At 46.1% G+C, this 18,901-nt stretch overlaps 1 protein-coding gene across 10 annotated transcripts in view; it reads left to right on the plus strand.

Moving 5' to 3' along the window:
• The first annotated feature begins 355 nt into the window (after positions 1–355).
• The window catches only part of HSPG2 (heparan sulfate proteoglycan 2), a 191,114-nt gene continuing 172,568 nt past the window's right edge, over positions 356–18,901 (plus strand). For all 10 annotated transcript variants that reach the window (XM_075605833.1, XM_075605836.1, XM_075605834.1 and 7 more), the window contains exon 1: positions 356–777. In XM_075605833.1, the coding sequence (XP_075461948.1) occupies positions 703–777 (75 nt within the window). In that variant the 5' untranslated portion in view covers positions 356–702. The remainder of the gene's footprint in view (positions 778–18,901) is intronic.

The raw sequence follows: 18,901 nt of genomic DNA on the forward strand, positions 1-18,901 counted from the left end.
AGTCCCATTTGCTCCATTCTGTACAGTGCATTTCTTTGCAAGGTATTTCAGGTCCATGAGCAGTGAAAACGATAAAGCGGAGGTGGTTTATGAGTGAGTAGGGGATTGAGTTTGCCCTGGTGTTGCTTCTCATGACTTGAAATCCAATATATTATACAAGTTTCAAGTGGAATAAAGATATGCAGCAAAACAAACTGAGAGTCACAAAGGTTACAACTCAGTTTTATTTCCTCTATGTGACCCTGGTAAAATTGCTTCAAAGTATTTAGTTAGCAGGAGCCCTACACCACCCATTCTGCCCTTCCCCTTCCCCCCCCCCCCCCCTCCCTTCCTGCAAATTCCTGTCCAGGATTTCTTGTGACTCTGAGCTGCACAATTCAGCACAGTCTGCTCAGTGCTAACCTGGGAGCAGGAGGGAGTTGGAAAGACAGAAACTTACAGGGAGTGAAGAACAAGTCTGAGATCAGGAGAGGAACTCTCACATAATTAGCCAAAGAAGAAAGTTTACATAGCAAGGTCCCCCCTGCAGCTCACCCAGCTGGATGTTGGCTGTGTGGGGAGAGGCGTTTGGATCCATGCATGTAAATAGAAAGTCCCTTCAATCACCAAGCCTGACAGTGACAAACTGAGATTGAGAAGGGACTTTGATTTCGCCTCTCCCCCAGCGAGCAGCACTGAGCTGGGCTCTGGAGAACAGACAGGATGGGCCAGAGGAAACTTTGGAGAGATCTGCCAGGACTTCTCCTGCAGCTGTTTTTACTGCTTCACATTTGCCATGTAAGTTTAAACCCCATTTTGTTTCGTAGATAAATGATTCTTTTTGAAATGCAAATCAAACCAGCTTGGGGGGGAAGCGATATCCTACCGGCTCCAGGCAGACTGTGGTTAAAAGTGTGTGGGGCCCTGGCACCCCCCCCCCCTCCTCCTGTAATCCACCTCTTTACATTAAAAGATGGAGAGTGAGAGCAGAGCAGACACAGAATCAGGGGATTAATGAAGCACAGGGAAACGTTGCAGAACCATTGGGGTGTGGGCATGTAGGAAGCGTTTCATACTGTGTGCTTAGTACAATCTACTGTAAGTGTGTGTGTGGGTATAAATAAATGCATGTCTTACCTAAATGCTCCTAAGACATTAGAGAGCGAATGAATTACTGTGTTAACTAGAAACAAGAATACATAGCTAAGTACTGGGATGTTTTGGGACACGGTTTGCCCTACTGTAGTGACATTAGGAACATATAGTTTACTCTGCTTTGGCGTTAAATTCACACAATTCTGCTTTTGTGTCTCAGTAAGGTAATTAGGGGTACACAGCAAGCCCTCTTCTTCCATTAGGGACACACAGCAAACCCTCTTCTTCCATTAGGGACACACAGCAAACCCTCTTCTTCCATTAGGGACACACAGCAAACCCTCTTCTCCCAACCTTATTAAGGACACACACCTCCCCTGTTCCTTTAGTCCTATTGGGGACACACAGCTCACCATCTTTCTGCAGCCCTGTTAGGGACAGATAGCTCGCCCTTTTTTTCTGCAGGGCCATTAGGAACATGTACCCCACCCTCTTTCTGTAATCCCTTCAGGGACACATACCTTGTCCTGTATCTGCAGTCACTTTAGGAGCACATACCATACCTTCCTCTCTCATGGATGTTGAGGTTGTGGACCAAGCCATCCTCCTCCTGGGACAATGGAAACATTTACTACTCAGCACCCGTCTTACACATTTGGGTGCACTGCTACACCTACCCAGCAAAGACACGAAACACTTGTCTTTACCCCCCCACCCCCTGTACAGGTACTTTGGGGACAGACTTTATAACCATGTATTATTTGTCATATTAACTATGTCCAGGACATACTTGAAAACGAGAGGTAACCCAAAATGTATTACTTCCTGGTAATTTTTTTATAAATAAATAAATAAAAGATGATTATCACAGATAATTCTCTTAAAATGAGCAATAATGGTTTGAAATCATTTTATTAAGAGATGTATAAATCAAAGAACTATTGTGCGGTGTTTAAATGAGCTGTTCAGTAGATGTTCAATGTGTCAGGGATACAATGAAACATTATTTGGTGTTCTCAAGAACAACAGAGACTTCTTGATGCATTATATGGTAGGTATTGCTGTGCCACCCACTCAATGTATAACTGATGTGGATGGGACAGGGTCCATTTCGTAGGGGGATGATCCACTAATGTCAGTTTTAAACACTTTCATGGATTAAGGGGAAATTTATGCTAAAATAGTTTTGTTCATCCCAAGGAGCAGAAAGAGCTGCATCATACTGTCCTGGTTCCTGGTGCACTGCCTGTATGATAACGGGTCGGTCACCTGGACAGCCTACTTTTTATTTTTAAGCCTTTGACAGACAGGGCCTGTTGTACTGTTATTCCTTGGTCTGCCGAATTCCCTGTGCTGATCTTACCCATTATAAATAGCTGGGGGAGTCTAAAGTGTTCAACTGGAAGAAGTGACATGTTATCCCGGCAAGTGCAAGCTATTCATGGAGTTATTTATTTATTTATTTATAAAATATTTTACCAGGAAGTAATACATTGAGAGTTACCTCTCGTTTTCAAGTATGTCATGGGCACAGAGTTAGGACAAATAATACATGGTTACAAATACAGTTACATAAATGAACAGTGTATACATTATATACAAGACATTGCATGCACAGTTAAAAAAAATATATATTATGGGCGAATGAAACAGTTACAGACCAGGTTAAAATGTGAGACAGCCTTAGATTTGAAAGAACTTAAACTGGGGTGGATGTGAGAGTCTATGGTATGTTTTTCCAGTTTTGGGGTGCACGGTAAGAGAAGGAGGAGCGGCCGGATACTTTGTTGAGCCTTGGGACCATGAACAGTCTTTTGGAGTCTGGTGCCTTCAGGTCTTTTACAATTTACCGGGATCCTTTATCTTACTTTGTTGAGGACCCTGGTTCTTGTTGGGGTTTATATGTGTGTTGTACAGAGCTCTGGTAGCGTTATTAGTATTACAGAAAAGGAGGTGATGTGTTTTGTGAGCTTTTGAGATATGTCTCTATTTGTGAAAGCTTTTGTGGTGGATACAGCCAAAAACAAATCAAGCAAATGCTTAGGGCTCCCACAGTTCCAGTCTGTCATAACACATATTTGTATTCTCTAATTCTAACACAGAGACACACACACACACACACACGCACACGCACACGCACACGCACACGCACACGCACACACAGACACACAGAGGCACACAGAGACACACAGAGACACAGACACACACACACACACAGACAGATGGACAGACACAGACAAACACACAGACACACACACACTGAATAGGATGCCAAGATGCCAAATGATAGTAAGGGCCCTTATAAGGCCGCGCTTATAGTGCCGGCGACATCGCCCAAAAATAAATACGTTGCTGCCGCGTGCGTAAGCGCGACGGCGACAATGCAACGGAGCGACGTCACCGTCGCGAAAACTGGTAGCCGGCAATATTTGATTTTTCAAGGGCTGTCGCCTCATGTGACAGCCCCTGAACCAATCAAATGCCAGGAAACCCACGACGCCGCCGCACAGCGAAATATAACTTTCGCCTGTGGCGACGGGTGACATCGCCATCAACGGCACTATAAGCGCGGCTAAGGCTAAGGCCCCGGTAACTCAGCTGCAACGCGCGCCCGCGAGATTGGCGGCGCGTGCAGCCAATTACCTGGTCTGCAGGGAGCTTCAGGAAGAGAGACCGGGGGGGGGGGGGGCGTGGCGGGGGAGTGACAGGGGCGCTGCCATGACGTCACCCGGCAGGTTCGCCCTCATTGGCTGAACCGCCGGGGGGCGTGCCGTATCGCTCGACGCGAGTCCTGCTCTCAATTCTATTGAGAGCAGGAGCAGCTCGCGCCTCAGCACTGCGGCCCCCCCTCGCAGCTGGCCCGGCGATGTTGAGGGGAGGGCTCTCGTGCGTGCGTGGACGCTGTAGTAGGCAGCGGGGTCAAGCCCTTAGTTGGCAAACACTGTCTCTTCTACCTACACAATGAATATATGGTGGTCAGTATTACAGTTTCTATGAACAGACATTAAAAAAGTTATGGTGGGTACACAAAGTGATAAAAACCGCCACAGTACAGTGTGCAGTAAATAAAAATACCACTTGTACATTTGCATGTCTCAGACAGGTGTGCAAACCTGTCTTTCCCCATTATCGTTTAGCATGCAATGCTTCCGCTGCAGCCAGGGATTCTGGGTAAGTTTCTACGAAGAAGTTCCAGGGTGATCAAATAACAACCTGAATAAATAAAGCCTACTTCTATAATCATATGTGCTAAATACATGTACAGTACAAAAGATAGGCAGGCCCGTAACCTAATCACGGAGAATTGAATTCTTGTGTCTGTGTACCCAGCGCTTTGCACCTCATGGAAGCAGACTGTGCAAGTTCAGACACACACACACACTGTTGATATAGGGTAAGTGCTTCATTCTGTGGGAGTGAGGAATCAATACACTGAAGAGCTCACAATCCTGCTTCATTTACTGATTCTTGTGTAGGCATTTACAGTGCACTTTGCAATATAGGAATAAAACCAAGTTATTCAGAAGAGTTTACAATCAAAATGTCAATTTTCTGTGGGTGTTACCTTGCCTAACACTTCTGTTGGATATTGATTTAATATCTAATATATATAAGATGTTGTGCGCCTTGTTTGGCTTTGATTCTTGGGAGGGTTTTGCAGGGGATACATTTGGATTTTCCAAGGGACCATACTACGAGTGATTCTGTATCGTTTTGTCCTGGCTGAGCCTCGTCTTTCCACCGCACACATTGAAAAGCTGAGCAGCTTGGTGAAATATTCCAGCCTCAGAATAACACAGGAGCGTAAATATAGCAGGCTGTGAATTCCAGGGCAGTATATTCTGGAGAACATATAAACTGCCTCTCTGCTGCTTTCATACAAGAGCCAAACGCGGATTATATTTAAAGAAACCATCCTAATAGTCCAGTGCTGCTCAAGACCCACCCCAACCGGGCCGGTTTTTCAGGATACCCCAGCTTCAGCACAGGTGGGTCAGCCACTGATTGAGCCACCTGTGCTGAAGCTGGGATATCCTTAAAACCCGACCTGTTGGGGGTCTTGCGTTGAGCACCACTGCTACAGTATATCGCCACCCTCCTTCAAAATGGATATGCTGCACAATACTGTTAAACCAACTACAGGCCGTCCTCGTTTTACAACGCTTCGCTTTACAACGAATGGCTTATCCAACGCTATGCAATGCATACCTATATTCATTTTTACAACGCCAAAATGGCTTATCCAACGCTCTTACGACGCTTTGCAACGTTGTGTATGTGTGTATTTATATACACATTCACATAAACAACGTTGCAAGAGCGTATATATATATATATATAATATTATACTATATAATATTATATTATACTATATAATATATTATTTATTATGTTATAATATATATATAATACAGTATATACACTATATAATTTATGTGTGTGCTGCATCTCTTATTGTCTGCATAAAATATTTGGTGTATTTTAGTGTTAAAAATGCCTTCAGGAACGGAACCTTTCATTTAAACAGTGTTCCGATGGGAAAACGTGTTTCGCTTTACAACGTTTCACTTTACAACGCCATTTTGAGTAACGCATTGTGTCGGATAACCGAGGACTGCCTGTATTAGTAAACACTTCTAGACCGCCACAAAGTAGAAGCAGCAAAGAAAACCTTTGCCCGGTGTGCCATGTTCTTTAGGAAGCTCCTGTACTGACTGCCCTCTAGCAGCAGTGAGTACTGAAGAGACCCCTCCAATAGCATCCACTTTGCTGCTGATGTTTGGAAGCAGTTGGTGGACATTCGTCAATTACTGGAGGCCAGCACTTGTCAGCATTACTGGAGGCCAGCACTTGTCAGCATTACTGGAGGCCAGCACTTGTCAGCATTACTGGAGAGCCGTTATATTGTTTTTACAGTGTTCTAATAGAAGCGTTTACCTTTTCCTTGCAGTGCATTGTTCTGCTAGGGCATTAGGTACACGTACAGTACCTGTACCTTGTGTGGCAGGATACTAACACTGGTGCATGCCCTCATTGCCAAAGGAACCGACGGCGGGCGGTGACGTGTTGAAGGTGACTTAGTGATCAAGTTAATTGCATGATGGTGTTTTTAACAGTATAATAAGCTTTTAGCATTGGAGGTGGGTTCATAATCGATAGTGCTCCGTGTTGCAGTCTGTCCATTTTCAAGCGAGAATGAAACATTTAATGTTGCGTTAACTGGAAAAGAGGAACTGCAGGACACTGGTAGAATGGCACATAATAATACTGTGGTCACACGGTGGGACACAAGTGGGAGTAACACCTCCAGTGCAGGAATAATACTGTTTTTCTTTTTGTGTACTAAGGTAACTCCCTCCCCCCCATCTTCTAATTTCAAATAAATAAAAGGTCTTTTTTTTTTCTTCTGATGATGGTTCCTGATAACACTGCTTTCTAATAATGCTTCCCATTGATAAAGAAACACAGTATTATTCAAGACAACATGTGCAGGGCAGGGTGTGAATTTTCTTACTTTGATGAATAATATAAGCCGCTGTTAACAATGGACTTTTTATTACTGTTTTATAAAAAGTCATGAGGTTTTAATTTGCATGCGCTGCTTCTTAACATGTGAAGCCCAACTATTTCTTCATACATTTGGGAAGTAAGCCAGATTACTTTGTCTTTAATCTCCGGCCCTGGAGTGGCATCTTTATATCCTGCTGAAATGGAGGAGGTTTGGCTGCTTGAAGATGCATTGTGCTGGTACTTTTCTCCCTATTCAATGAAAGTCCGGAGTATAAAGAGATGCCGAGTGTAACTTTACAATGCCAACTTCCTAATTCTTCTTTTCTACTGCCGGGTCTGCCCCATGCACCTCGGGAATACCCTGTGTGATGGACATTTTTGCTTTGTGGGCTTGACACTGTGTAGAGGGTTGTGGGACAAATGCATGAAGAAGAACTAGACATTGCAGACATGGTTACTTGCATATTTCTCTAAATGAAGGGGCTTTTGACAAGCGGTTAGTGTATATTTCTTCAAAAAACCTATGCAGCGAGCTCACATTTTTCAATGAAAGACATGATTGTTTCAGAATTACGTTAGAATTATAAGGACTCGTATATCTTAATAAAAGCCCCATATCAGTAGTTTAGCCAACATCCCAGTGTTCATGGGCAGACCAGCTCACGTCCTGGCGTTCCAGCTTACAAAGATTTTGGACAGTCACATACGCACTGTTCCCTGTATATACCCCAGGGAACACTGTGTACATTTCTATCTAACGATGGGGCTTATTACGCTTCCTATCTTGTTTCCTGCAATGTTCTAGAGTTCTGAGCTTTTATTGGTTATCGGTTCACACAAAAGCACATTAAGATCACAGATCTCCATTTTTACTGGATCTACTGATTTTGGGGTGTGGAAATGTCCTAAAGACCTTGTATGGTGTGGTTAGAGAGGTACAGTACCTGTGATGTCATAACCCTGTGTTAAGTCCTCACTCTATTCCAGGGGTGGGCAACTCCAGTCCTCAAGTGCCACCAACAGGTCAGGTTTTCAGGATATCTCTGCTTCAGCACAGGTGGCTTAATCAGTGGCAAAGTGAAGACTGAGCCACTGATTGAGGCACCTGTGCTGAAGCAGGGATATCCTGAAAACCTGACCTGTTGGTGGCCCTTGGCGACTGGAGTTGTCCAACCCTGCTCTACTCCATCTTGTTATGTGTAACACTAATTTATGTAGCAGAGCGTGTTTGTAAGGCCCCGCTCACTGTGCCTGCTACGCGAAGTGTGCGTGCGCGCACGTTCGGCACTCTTTGATGTTTGTGTGTGGGAGTTTTCAAACTAGAAACGACTCCTGGCGGCGACGTACAGCGTTGACTCCGCTGCACTTGAGGGAGACAACTCAAGTTGTAATTTCAAGCCACGGCCGCGTCACGTGTATTTCGCCAGCCAATTAAATTACACACACACTATGTTTGTTTTTTTCATGAACGAGAATATGGTAGTCCCGCCTCCAAGTCGCGTCATTCAGTCTGCTGGGGTTGAGCACACATTGCCCAGCAGACAGGCACGCAAACGCGGACGCGCGCTTGCCGCGTTGTGAGGTAGGCAGAGTGAGCTCGGCCTAAGGCTGCGCTTGTAGTGCCGGCGACAGCGCCGTGACGTCGCATCGAAACAAATGCATTGCTGCGTATAGCAAGCGCGACGCGACGGAGCGACGGCTTAGGCTGCGTCCATAGAGGGGGGAGCAGTGCTGAACAGCGCTGACGCTGAGGCCTGCTGAAGCCTGTGCGATTTCATGCACATGCAGACGAGCCAGCGGCGCGATCGGGAGGTGGGGGGAGGCGGGGCAGTGACGTCGCTGGGCCAATAGCCCGCAACGCACTGACGTAAACGTCACGGCGCCGTGACGATGACGCTGCTTGGCGCTGATTGGATGTTTTTAGCCGACAGCGCGCTGAAAAACAGCATTGGCTGTCGGCTGAAAAATCCAACTCAACACGCCTGCGGACGCTCGCGTGAGCCCCCTCTAAAGACATCCTCATTGAGGATGCCGGGGCTCAGCGCGTGAATGTGAATGTGCTCACACGTGATAGTTTGGTTTACTGTCATATTTACAGATGCTAAAGACCCACCACATTGTATTCATAAATCTTGGCCTGGAATCCTGTTATAAGGTTCGTTTTTCTTCCGATACATTTATTAGAAACTATTTATTTTACTGTAACATCACTAGTTCTCAGCCATGTGGCTAGGAGGGGGAGGGGGATTTCAGATCACATCTTACTCTCTTAGATGGGTTAACCCTCCCTGCCGCCCCCATCCAGACATAGCTAAGGAGCGTGAAATCTCTATTTGACTAGTAAATTGAGCAAAGAGCACATGAAAGGATCTGCTGTAATTGGCAGCAAACACAAGGAGAGCTTTCTTTTTTTTTTTAATGTTGATTAAGCACCAGGATATCGGTTCTCATTGGGGCTCCATCTGTTAAACTCTGCCTCTACAAACACCTGCCAAATACGGCACCTCCGTTACGTGCTCATAACTATGTAAAAGGGACATTGAGAAATGGAAGAACTGCTGAATATTTCAGCTCGAGATTCTTTTTTTAATTTATTTTATGGGTAGGGGGCACGAGAGCAATGCTCTGCAGACCTTTGTAGCACTGAAGGGTGGTGAAACAAAGGCTTGTGTATGCCCACGATAAAGGAGCAGTGTGTTGGGGTCTGTAGTGGCTAGTGCTCATGCACTTGACAAAGGAGAAATATTCTGCAAACTTCCTTGTCCCGTCCCAGGCTTGAACTGAATGAACTTGAACTGTACACGCACATTTTTGACATTTCTAGTTTGATATTTAAACACCTTTTTTGATGTTTCTCCGTGGGTTTCTTTTTTACAATATAAGGACACTAACTCTTGAAGGCCTATGGGGTCATTTGGCAATCAACAAAGGGGACGTTCAATTAGAAACCATTTTTAAACGAAGGCATTTATTGATCAGCACCTTATTGCAGAAGCAAAATGTTAGGCCTACAGTGAAAAAGCGACACCTGGCAACTGTTGTTTTGAGGGACTTTTTGCATCCCACCTTATTGACTACTGTGTGGTGTCTTTTTTTAAATTTATGTTAGCGTAGCGTTGATGAGTGCATTAAGTCACCCCGCAATAAACTGCAATAAAGATGCTGAAGTGGGAAACCTTCTTTTATGCGTATTGCATCTTGCTAGATGATGCTTCTAAGATGCTGCTTTCCAACATCAATATTGTGTTGAAATAAGACGTTTGATTTGGGGGTGTAAGCGCTTATGGGCAGGGACTCCTTTTGCTGAGTTCTACTTTTATGTGTGAAGCGCTTATTCCTATCATGTATGTGTCCTAATATTCAGCCACGTGTATTACTGCTGTAAAGCGCTATGCACATGGATGGCATTCTACAAATACAAATGTACATACATGCATCCTGCTGAGAGACCAGAAGTGGTTTCCATTCTGCTGGAATAGGATAAGACCTCAGTTCTACTCAGGGCTGTTATATACGCGTGTGCACGTGCCGCATGCTTTTCCTGTGTATAGAGCCGGGAGCTGCAGGTAATGTATATGTGTGTGTGTGTATGTGTGAGTGCATGGGTTGTGTGAGTGAAAGGAAGTCCTAATTAAGGACAAGAAAAAAAAAAGTTTCATAAATATATATTTTTTGTTTTGCAATCCTTGACACACACACACACACACACACACACACACACACACACACACACACACACACACACACACACGCACGCACGCACACATACATACATACATACACACACATACATTTGAGCGCAGTCAGTGGCGCGAAAAGATTATTCTCTTCATCTTCGCCGCTGTCTGTCGGCTCCCCTCTACCTGCCGTGCGCGCACGCGGCTATTGTGTAGAAGGGCTGACTTACGTCGGCCAACTAAAATTCCGGCCGCGCGCACGGCGTAGCGCACGCCCGGCACTATAGAACGTGCCTCAGCAGTGTTTTCTGCTACACCCTGTTTAATATGCTCCTCACTACCTTTCTTTCTTGAGCCTTCCAGCACCCATTGATACTAGCGATGGGCAAAACTGGGTCTATGTAATCCAGACCCCACCAAAAACCAAATCCCTTAAGATTTTAAGAACCGTACCCCAGACATTATTTAGCACCACAACCCCAGTGCCCAGCTCTACTTTATACCACAGTAATGACGCTTGCACCATGTTTTCGGCTTAGCAGCCTCGCTGGTTATTCAAATGATGGTAATTTAACACACAGACTTTACCAGTGCAACTGATTCATACTCTGAAGCACCGCTCATAACTAGTAGATAATCCTGCCCAGATGCACTGCTGCTGTCAGCCCAATATCCCGCTCCTAGATATTGCATTCCAGGCAGTAGCCTGTCCATCAGCCCAGATCTTCAGATTCACCATGCTTTGGCGCTATGAGCTTTCCTCAATGGCGCAGTCGCAGTGTGGCTAGGAGAGGTTTCGCCCTCCTCCCCATGTTGTTTCAGATGATAAGATGCAGGATTCTTGTCCTTGGCTGTAAGGTCTTTTCCTTCAGATTAGCTCCGCTTCCTTGTTTTGTCCCTGGTTGCTCAGCTTTATTCCTGGCACTTGAAGTAATGTCCTGTTGGACTCAGATGTGGGACAAAGGAAGCCGGGAAGGGAGGGGGAGCAAGGGAGGAGGGGGAGCAAGGGAGGAGGGGGGGGGGGGGGAACCCCGCCGTTTAACATTTTATGGTTCCTTAACTTGACTGTGTCTAAGTATCAGTGATCAGATTACAGGTACTCATAGGAAAGTGTCAGACTAGGTGTCTCTGCTCCCTTTTTTTTTTAATTTGAATGCTGCTAGAGACAAGATGAAAGGGTTAACCCCTTCATTGTTGAACAACGGGGTCTCCATGACTATCCTCTTATGGGTTTGTCCCAGTGGTGGCAAGGGGAGACGGCAGGGCACAAGTCCTGTTGAGCAGTGCTTCTTATACAGGTCTCATCAATACCTTGCATGCCTATTCCATGCAGAACCACAATACTTGGTGTACCTGTATAAGTATACCCTGAGGCTTGCAGCTTAACCCATTCATGCTGGGTAGATTGTGTCTATACAGGCGTTTATCCGCCTGTACATCGATTCTTATATCAGATTAAATCCGTTTTTGGGGTAAATGAGAGCCAGCAGCAGTGCATTGTTTTTTTTTTTAACCATTCACTTCAAACTCGTGAACCCTCAATTTCTATCGAGTCTCATTCATGTGGGGAGAGAGTAACTTTCTTGAAGTCAGACCTAATCATTGCCCGTGCCAGCACCTCCAAGAGACTTTACACCTTGAAATTAAAATGACCGCTAACATGTCATTTTCAGGCAAATGCTACTTGTGTGAGCCGTTCAATCCTGACAGTGGTGGTTCATGATGAGCATAACACTGCCTAAGGGGTTCATGGTGAGGACGTGGTTAACCCAGGGGTGGCCAACTCCAGTCCTCAAGAGCTACCAACAGGTCAGGTTTTCAGAATGTCCCTGCTTCGGCACAGGTGGCTCAGTGACCTGTGCTGAAGCAGAGATATCCTGAAAACCTGACCTGTTGGTAGCCCTTGAGGACTGGAGTTGGCTACCCCATGATTACCCATTTTGCGGAAAACCGTGTAATGGGTTATGAACCAGGGAAGAGATGCGTGGATATTGCTTGTGAGTGACAGAAGCCTTCTGCTGTCTACCGAACCCCCCTCCTCCACTCACCTGTCCTGACTTGTTCTTAAAAACTAAACCGTGCCCCTTGCCTACCCATTTCTCCGAAGTTTTTCCGTTGTTCAGCTGTGCAGATTCCAGAGCAGTGGGAGACAGGGGCGGTGGTTATTATACATGGGTTTGTCTCATAATAGTTTTACCCTGTAGCTAGGAAAGAATCCTCTTCAAAGCTCTTCCTCATTTTAACCCTATCAATGTACTTATTCACCTTTGGAAATGACTGTTTCACATAGCAAGGTCCATAGAAAATACAATAAACCTGAAACACTCTTACAAGGAGCACTATTGTACGTTCCTTGCGACTGATGCCATGGAGGTCATGATCTGCAACTACTAGTGAAGAATGTTACAACATATTTTGATCTCCACAGATTGATATTTATAATAATAATAGCATGTTTTTGTATAGCGCTGCTAGTTTTACGTAGCGCTTTACGGAGACATTTTGCAGGCACTAGTCCCTGCCCCGTGGAGCTTACAATCTATGTTTTTGGTGCCTGAGGCACAGGTAGATAAAGTGACTTGCCCAAGGTCACAAGGAGCAGGTTCCCCTGCTTCAAACTCAGTGCCAGAGTAAGTGTCTTTACTCACTGAGCCACTCCTTCTCTATTTATGAACTGCAGTTCCTAGGAAACATTGGGTTCCCCGGGCATCCCTAATGGGTTCCCTGCAATACAGTATTCAGGTCAATTGAAAATTGTACCAAATACAGAAGAATTTGCAATGCTTCTGATCTCAGACACGCTATTAGAGAGGGTTGGGGGTTCCTCAGAATTTTACAGTACAGTATAATTATAGTGTTCCTTAACCAACAAAAAGGTTGAAAACCATTGATCTACGACCATGTAGAGTTACAAAACTTCTCTGAATCAATTCATAGGGATGGTTGACATTCGGGTGTACAGTATTGAAGTTGGTCCTCCCTGTCATTGAAGGATTTCAATATGATCTATGTAATACCTCTCAAATATTCCTGTTTTCTGCTCTTAAATATATAGAAATCTAGGTAAAATCCAAAGGCTTTTTCCTTAGTAAATCATAGCACAAAAGGGGTTAAGAAGTTGTGGTCGACAGGACAGAGGCTCTAAACAAAGGTTTCCTTTTCATTATGCTGTAAAGCTGAAGTATTTTCCCAGTGCTAGGGAAGAGTTCAGCTCCATTAAAATGAATAAATCTAAAACGTCCTCAAGCACAGGGAAGTGGCTTCACTGCATATTGAGTAAGGACCAAAGCATGTATACTCTGCGGGATTCCTTAAAATTCTGCATTTTCTAGCAAGGAAGGAGTCACCTTTCTCAGGAGAAAACCAGCTGTCCTCAAATGTACTAAACTGTTTTGCACACTTTTAAAGGAACAATTTACGGGGAGGGGTTACAAACGCCATTTTGTTTCCCCTGAAGGGGACTGAAACACACTACTTTCTCCGGTAGGTGTCAGGTGGTCTCTGGAGCAGGTTTCTATTCTTGTTAAAAATAAATAAAAGCAGGTTAAATAAAACAAATACATGGTCAGAGGGTTGTGCTATTCAATTCAATCTGCACTAAAGCTTTGCACTGTTTAATATATCTAAACCAGGGGTGGGTAACTCCAGTTCTCAAGGGCCCGCAACAGGTCAGGTGTTAAGGATATCCCTGCTTCAGCACAGTGATTGAGCCAACTGTGCTGAAGCATGGATATCCTGAACACTTGACCTGTTGGTGGCCCTTGAGGACTGGAGTTGGTCTAGACCTTAATGGGCAGTGAAGATGTTTATTTGTGTAGCAGTGAAGGGTTAATGAAAAGCTCAATATGTTTTTCCTGACATAGGGTCCGATTGCGTTCCAGTTGTTAGCCTTCCTTACATGATCTTGTTAATGAATTTCTGATTTACGACTTAACCAAACAGCTTAGGAAGTATTCTTTCAGCAGAGCCAAAACCTGGGGTTTTCTCAGTCCGCTAGCAGCTTGTAAACCTTTGGGGCTTAATTCATAAACATAATTTTAACATGACTGAAATTAGGAAACAAATGTGTAGAAGTGGTGTTACATGGAGAGTGCTTTTAGAAAAAAGAGCTGCCAATAATGTGTCAGACCATATGGTCCATCAAGCCCGCCATCTTGTCTCCCACAATGGCACGGAGTGCTTTTGCTTTATTGATAATCTACTATAAGTATCAACTATTTCTAAGTGGGACTGTAGCCTTTCTAAAGGTTGCAGATACTGTATGTACTCCTTAGCCCTATCATGGACTTGCTGTGCAGTGCCTAACACTGTGGAGCTTAATGTTTCATGTTGACCGTTAAATAGTCGAAGTCAGGAGGCATCTCAAGCCCTTTGCAGGTAGAAGGCTTGCAAAGCTCAAAGGGGTGACAACTGCCGTGTATTTTTATCACCTGGCTGTTGAGAAAATAGTGTTGAACACAACTGTAACTTATATTTTATTGTACTATGCATTTGGGCTGTGATGGAAGAGCTAAGAGGGAATGCAAAAAGGTTGCAACGTTCTTCAAGACATTAAAGAAGGGAAAGATTACGCACTGGTCACTCTGGTAATGGAAGGGTTAAGCTGGGATGCTGTGTTGTGATCTCGTAGTAAAGGGGTTAAGGGAAAGATGTCCTGTAGGCATCTGATATTGGAGGAATGATGGAAATCTGTTACGGATCTGTTAGTGAATTTAAATGGGATGGTCATCAGATCTTTGATAGTAGAGGAGTTGAGGACACTGGTTAAGGAGATGTTCCTGGGAGTGTATTGGTAGTAAAGGAAAGATGTACAGATCATTCTTAATGAAGGGTAGACGAGTGGATGCTCTGCAGTTTCTGGCTTTAGAACAGTGAGAGTAATTAATGCTTTGCTGGGCTCTTGGCGAGTTGCAGACGGATGTTTTGCAGGTCTGTTGTAGTAGCAGGGTTAAGTAAAAATGACCTGCTTCCTTGTAAGGAGATAAGGGACAATGGTTGCTGTATGTTCTTCACCAAACCCTGCAAACATTATACATCTCTGTGTGTGGTATTCACATCTTTCAGTAACTAGATGAGTAAACATACATGGTGATGGCAGATTGGGTACATGAACTGCCAGTATCTTCATCCATTTCCTCTGTGTGAATCCTCAGGGCTCCCAGTTGGCCCCACCTGAACTCTTATGGGTGACTTTTCTACAGCTGCCTAGGGTGGTGCTAACTGTTGGGTTTAGAGGAGGGTCATGAACGTAGCAAGACCTGAGGAAAATGTTAGGACTTGTGTGTGATCTATAATGACAGCCTGGATCTTCTGTATCTTATTACAGTATATATTTGTGAAAGCACTGTATGCCTGTCTGCATCTTCCTGTGTCCCTAGGGGAAATCTCATTGGTCCCTTGGGCTGCCCGCCCCCACACCTCTCATTGGCCTGAGGCGGAGTGACGACACACACACACACACACACACACACACACACACACACACACACACACACACACACACACACACACACACACACTCTGTTGCTTGGCCTCACTCTCCCCCGTCAGTTGGACCGCAGCTCACCTTCCACACCCCCCTCCCCTCCTCTCCCGGTGCCCCTCCTCTCCCGGTGCCCCTCACTCCCCCCCCCCTCCCCACCTCACCCAAATCCCCACGCTCCGCAACATCCCCAGCCGCACCATCACCCTCACCGTGCGCCGCTCCCGGAGAGGGGATGCGCGGCCCTCCTGCTCAGCAGCAAACTCCAGGCTCCTCTCCCTCGCTCACAACGAGGAAAAGCGCGGCCCGGGCCTCCTGCACTCCCCCTCACGTGTGCCGGCTCCCGGAGAGTGTAAGCGCGGCCCTCCTGCTCAGCAGCAAACTGCAGGCTCTTCCCCCCTCGCTCACAACGAGGAACCGAGGGGAAGCGCGGCGCGGCCCGGGCCTCCTGCACTCCCCCTCACGTGCGCCGGCTCCCAGACGGAGGGTAAGCGCAGCGCGGGCCTCCTGCCACTCTTGCCACCCCCCCGCCAGCTTCCCAAACTCACCTCCTGCCCCAGCCAGATGCCACGGGGTCAAGGTAAGTCACCCACCGTCTCCCACACACCCACCCAGTCACCCACACACCCACCCAGTCATCCAGTCACTTTCACCCAGTCACCCACTCACCCACCCACTCAGTCACCCACCCACTCAGTCAAACCCACTTACTCAGTCACCCACCCACTCAGTCACCCACCCACCCACTCACTCAGTCACCCACCCACTCACTTAGTCACCCACCCACTCACTTAGTCACCCACCCACTCACTCAGTCACCCACCCACTCACTCAGTCACCCACCCACACACCCACCCACACAGTCACCCAGTCACTTTCACCCAGTCACCCAGTCACTTTCAACCAGTCACCCACTTTCACTCAGTCACCCACCCACTCACTCAGTCACCCACCCACTCACTCAGTCACCCACCCACACACTCAGTCACCCACTCACTCAGTCACCCACCCACTCAGTCACCCACCCACTCAGTCACCCACCCACTCACCCACCCATTCAGTCAGTCACCCAGTCACCCACCCATTCAGTCACCCACCCATTCAGTCAGTCACCCAGTCACCCACCCATTCAGTCAGTCACCCAGTCACCCGGGGGAAGCCCAACCCTGTCATCCGCCCCCCCCAAAATTACATCCCGGGCAACGCCGGGTCTCTCAGCTAGTGCTTTATATGTATCATGTACAGATGCGGCGCTGCAGGATTGGGTTACATAACCCCTGCGCTGACAGATGGGCTGGCAGTGCATTGCTTTGCAATATGTTGCCAGTCCCCTCTGGTGGCAAACTCTCGATGACATTGTATCTTTCTATTGGCTGCCTGAGCCTGTGGACATATTGTGACCAGTCCAACGATGGAAAAAAACTAGTTGTAACTCGTGAAACTGAGGTCTGCCGAACACTATGAGGAACCCCCTGGTTCAGTTAAATAAGACACCTCCTCTTCCACCCCAAAGAAAACATCGAGCAACATAGACTGGTGCTTTAACAAGTACCATAGAGCAAGTTGGACAGTTAAGGACCCTTAACAATGCTACAAGGGGTTTTACAAACCCTTAAAAAAAAACACTTGTAAATCTTGACCTCATTGGTCAAGATTTACAAGTAGTTCAATAATATTATTATTAGCCAGTTGAATGAATGTGTACAGTAACTGGAAATACATGGGAGTTGTCTGTGTTGATAATCTAGTGTTGTGTATTTGCCAGCTTCACAATTGTGTGCAAATGTATTGTCATTCTCAAATAACCATGCTCAACGGAGGACGAAGGAGCTGAAAACGGCATGTCGATTTCATAACTCGCCACGGAGGGTTAATTCCGTAAACGTGAAACCGTAAAGAAAAGAGCAGCGCGCAGAATATCATTGAATTAAATGTATTGCACCAACATTTTGGTCACTAATGTTCATTCAGAACATAAGTTCATTGGATATGGGCCAGTACTGAGCTGTTATTCTATTTGAAGCTCTTTAACAACCTCATTGGCTGTCTCAGCATTGATGTACCGTATTGACCCAAATATAGTACGGCCTCACACATAGTACAGTCCTAACGTTTTGAAGGTGTTCTACATGAAAAATAAAAGGTGTTAGGCTGCGCATATAATACGAGTCCGGTTTTCGGAAGGACATTTTTAGGAAAAAAACATAGCACTATATTCGGGCCAATACGGTATTTTCTCTCTCCCCTCAAGCGTTCGGTTATACAAACATAAGGAACGAGTGCACCAGGAGCTTTACTCCTGAAGATGCCATCGGTTGCTTTGGAGCTTCATAAATAAGGACCTAAAATGCGTGTGTTTATTATACATGCAGATATCCCGTGCGCACCATCTCCAATGTGACCTAGAGCAGGGGAGCGAAAAAAAATTCCCCTGCGCCCCCCTGTCGGCTGTCCTGCTCTCCGCGCGCCCTCCTCCTTACCATGGTTCCTGGCATCACGACGCCACGTTGCCATAGCAACGCAACGTCATTTGACGTTGCGTTGACATGGCGACACATCTCCAGATGCCGGCTGAACCACGGTAAGTAAGGATTACAGAGGCCTTCGCCGCTTCCCCAGTTCTTAATTGAAGTGCCTTCGGGAAGCGCGCGGGGCCTCTGTAAACCCCGTGCCCCCCGCAGATAATCCCGCGCCCCCCAGTTTGCGCACCGCAGACCTAGAGAACATGCATGTATTGAGTTTCGTGGTGGAAAAAGAAACAAAGTTCAGTTTTTCAGTGCTTCCAAATCAAAAGTACAAAGTAACAGTCTGTAAACTAATTGTAACATATAAACTTGCTTGACGAGAAGGACTATCATAGCATCCTGGAGTTGAAATAACGGTTAAGGCAGCGTTGCGCAAACTGGGCGCGGGCCGCGCAGCGGTTACAGTGGCGCCGCACTAAGAGCGCGTGGCCTCTGTAAATTTACGTACCGGCTTCTTGTCCACGCGTCTCCATGGCAACGCGGCGTCAAATGACGCCCGTTACCATGGAGATATGACACCGCGGGAGGAGGCAGCAGGTAAGGGGGGCGCGGCCGCAGGGAGTTTTCGCACCGCTGAGTTAAGGGAATGTACGCTCAAACTTAGGGAGGTGTAGGTATGAAGTCCTGTTGGT

The sequence above is a fragment of the Ascaphus truei genome, chromosome 6 (assembly GCF_040206685.1).
Source record: "Ascaphus truei isolate aAscTru1 chromosome 6, aAscTru1.hap1, whole genome shotgun sequence".
Classification (NCBI taxonomy): Eukaryota; Metazoa; Chordata; class Amphibia; order Anura; family Ascaphidae; genus Ascaphus; species Ascaphus truei.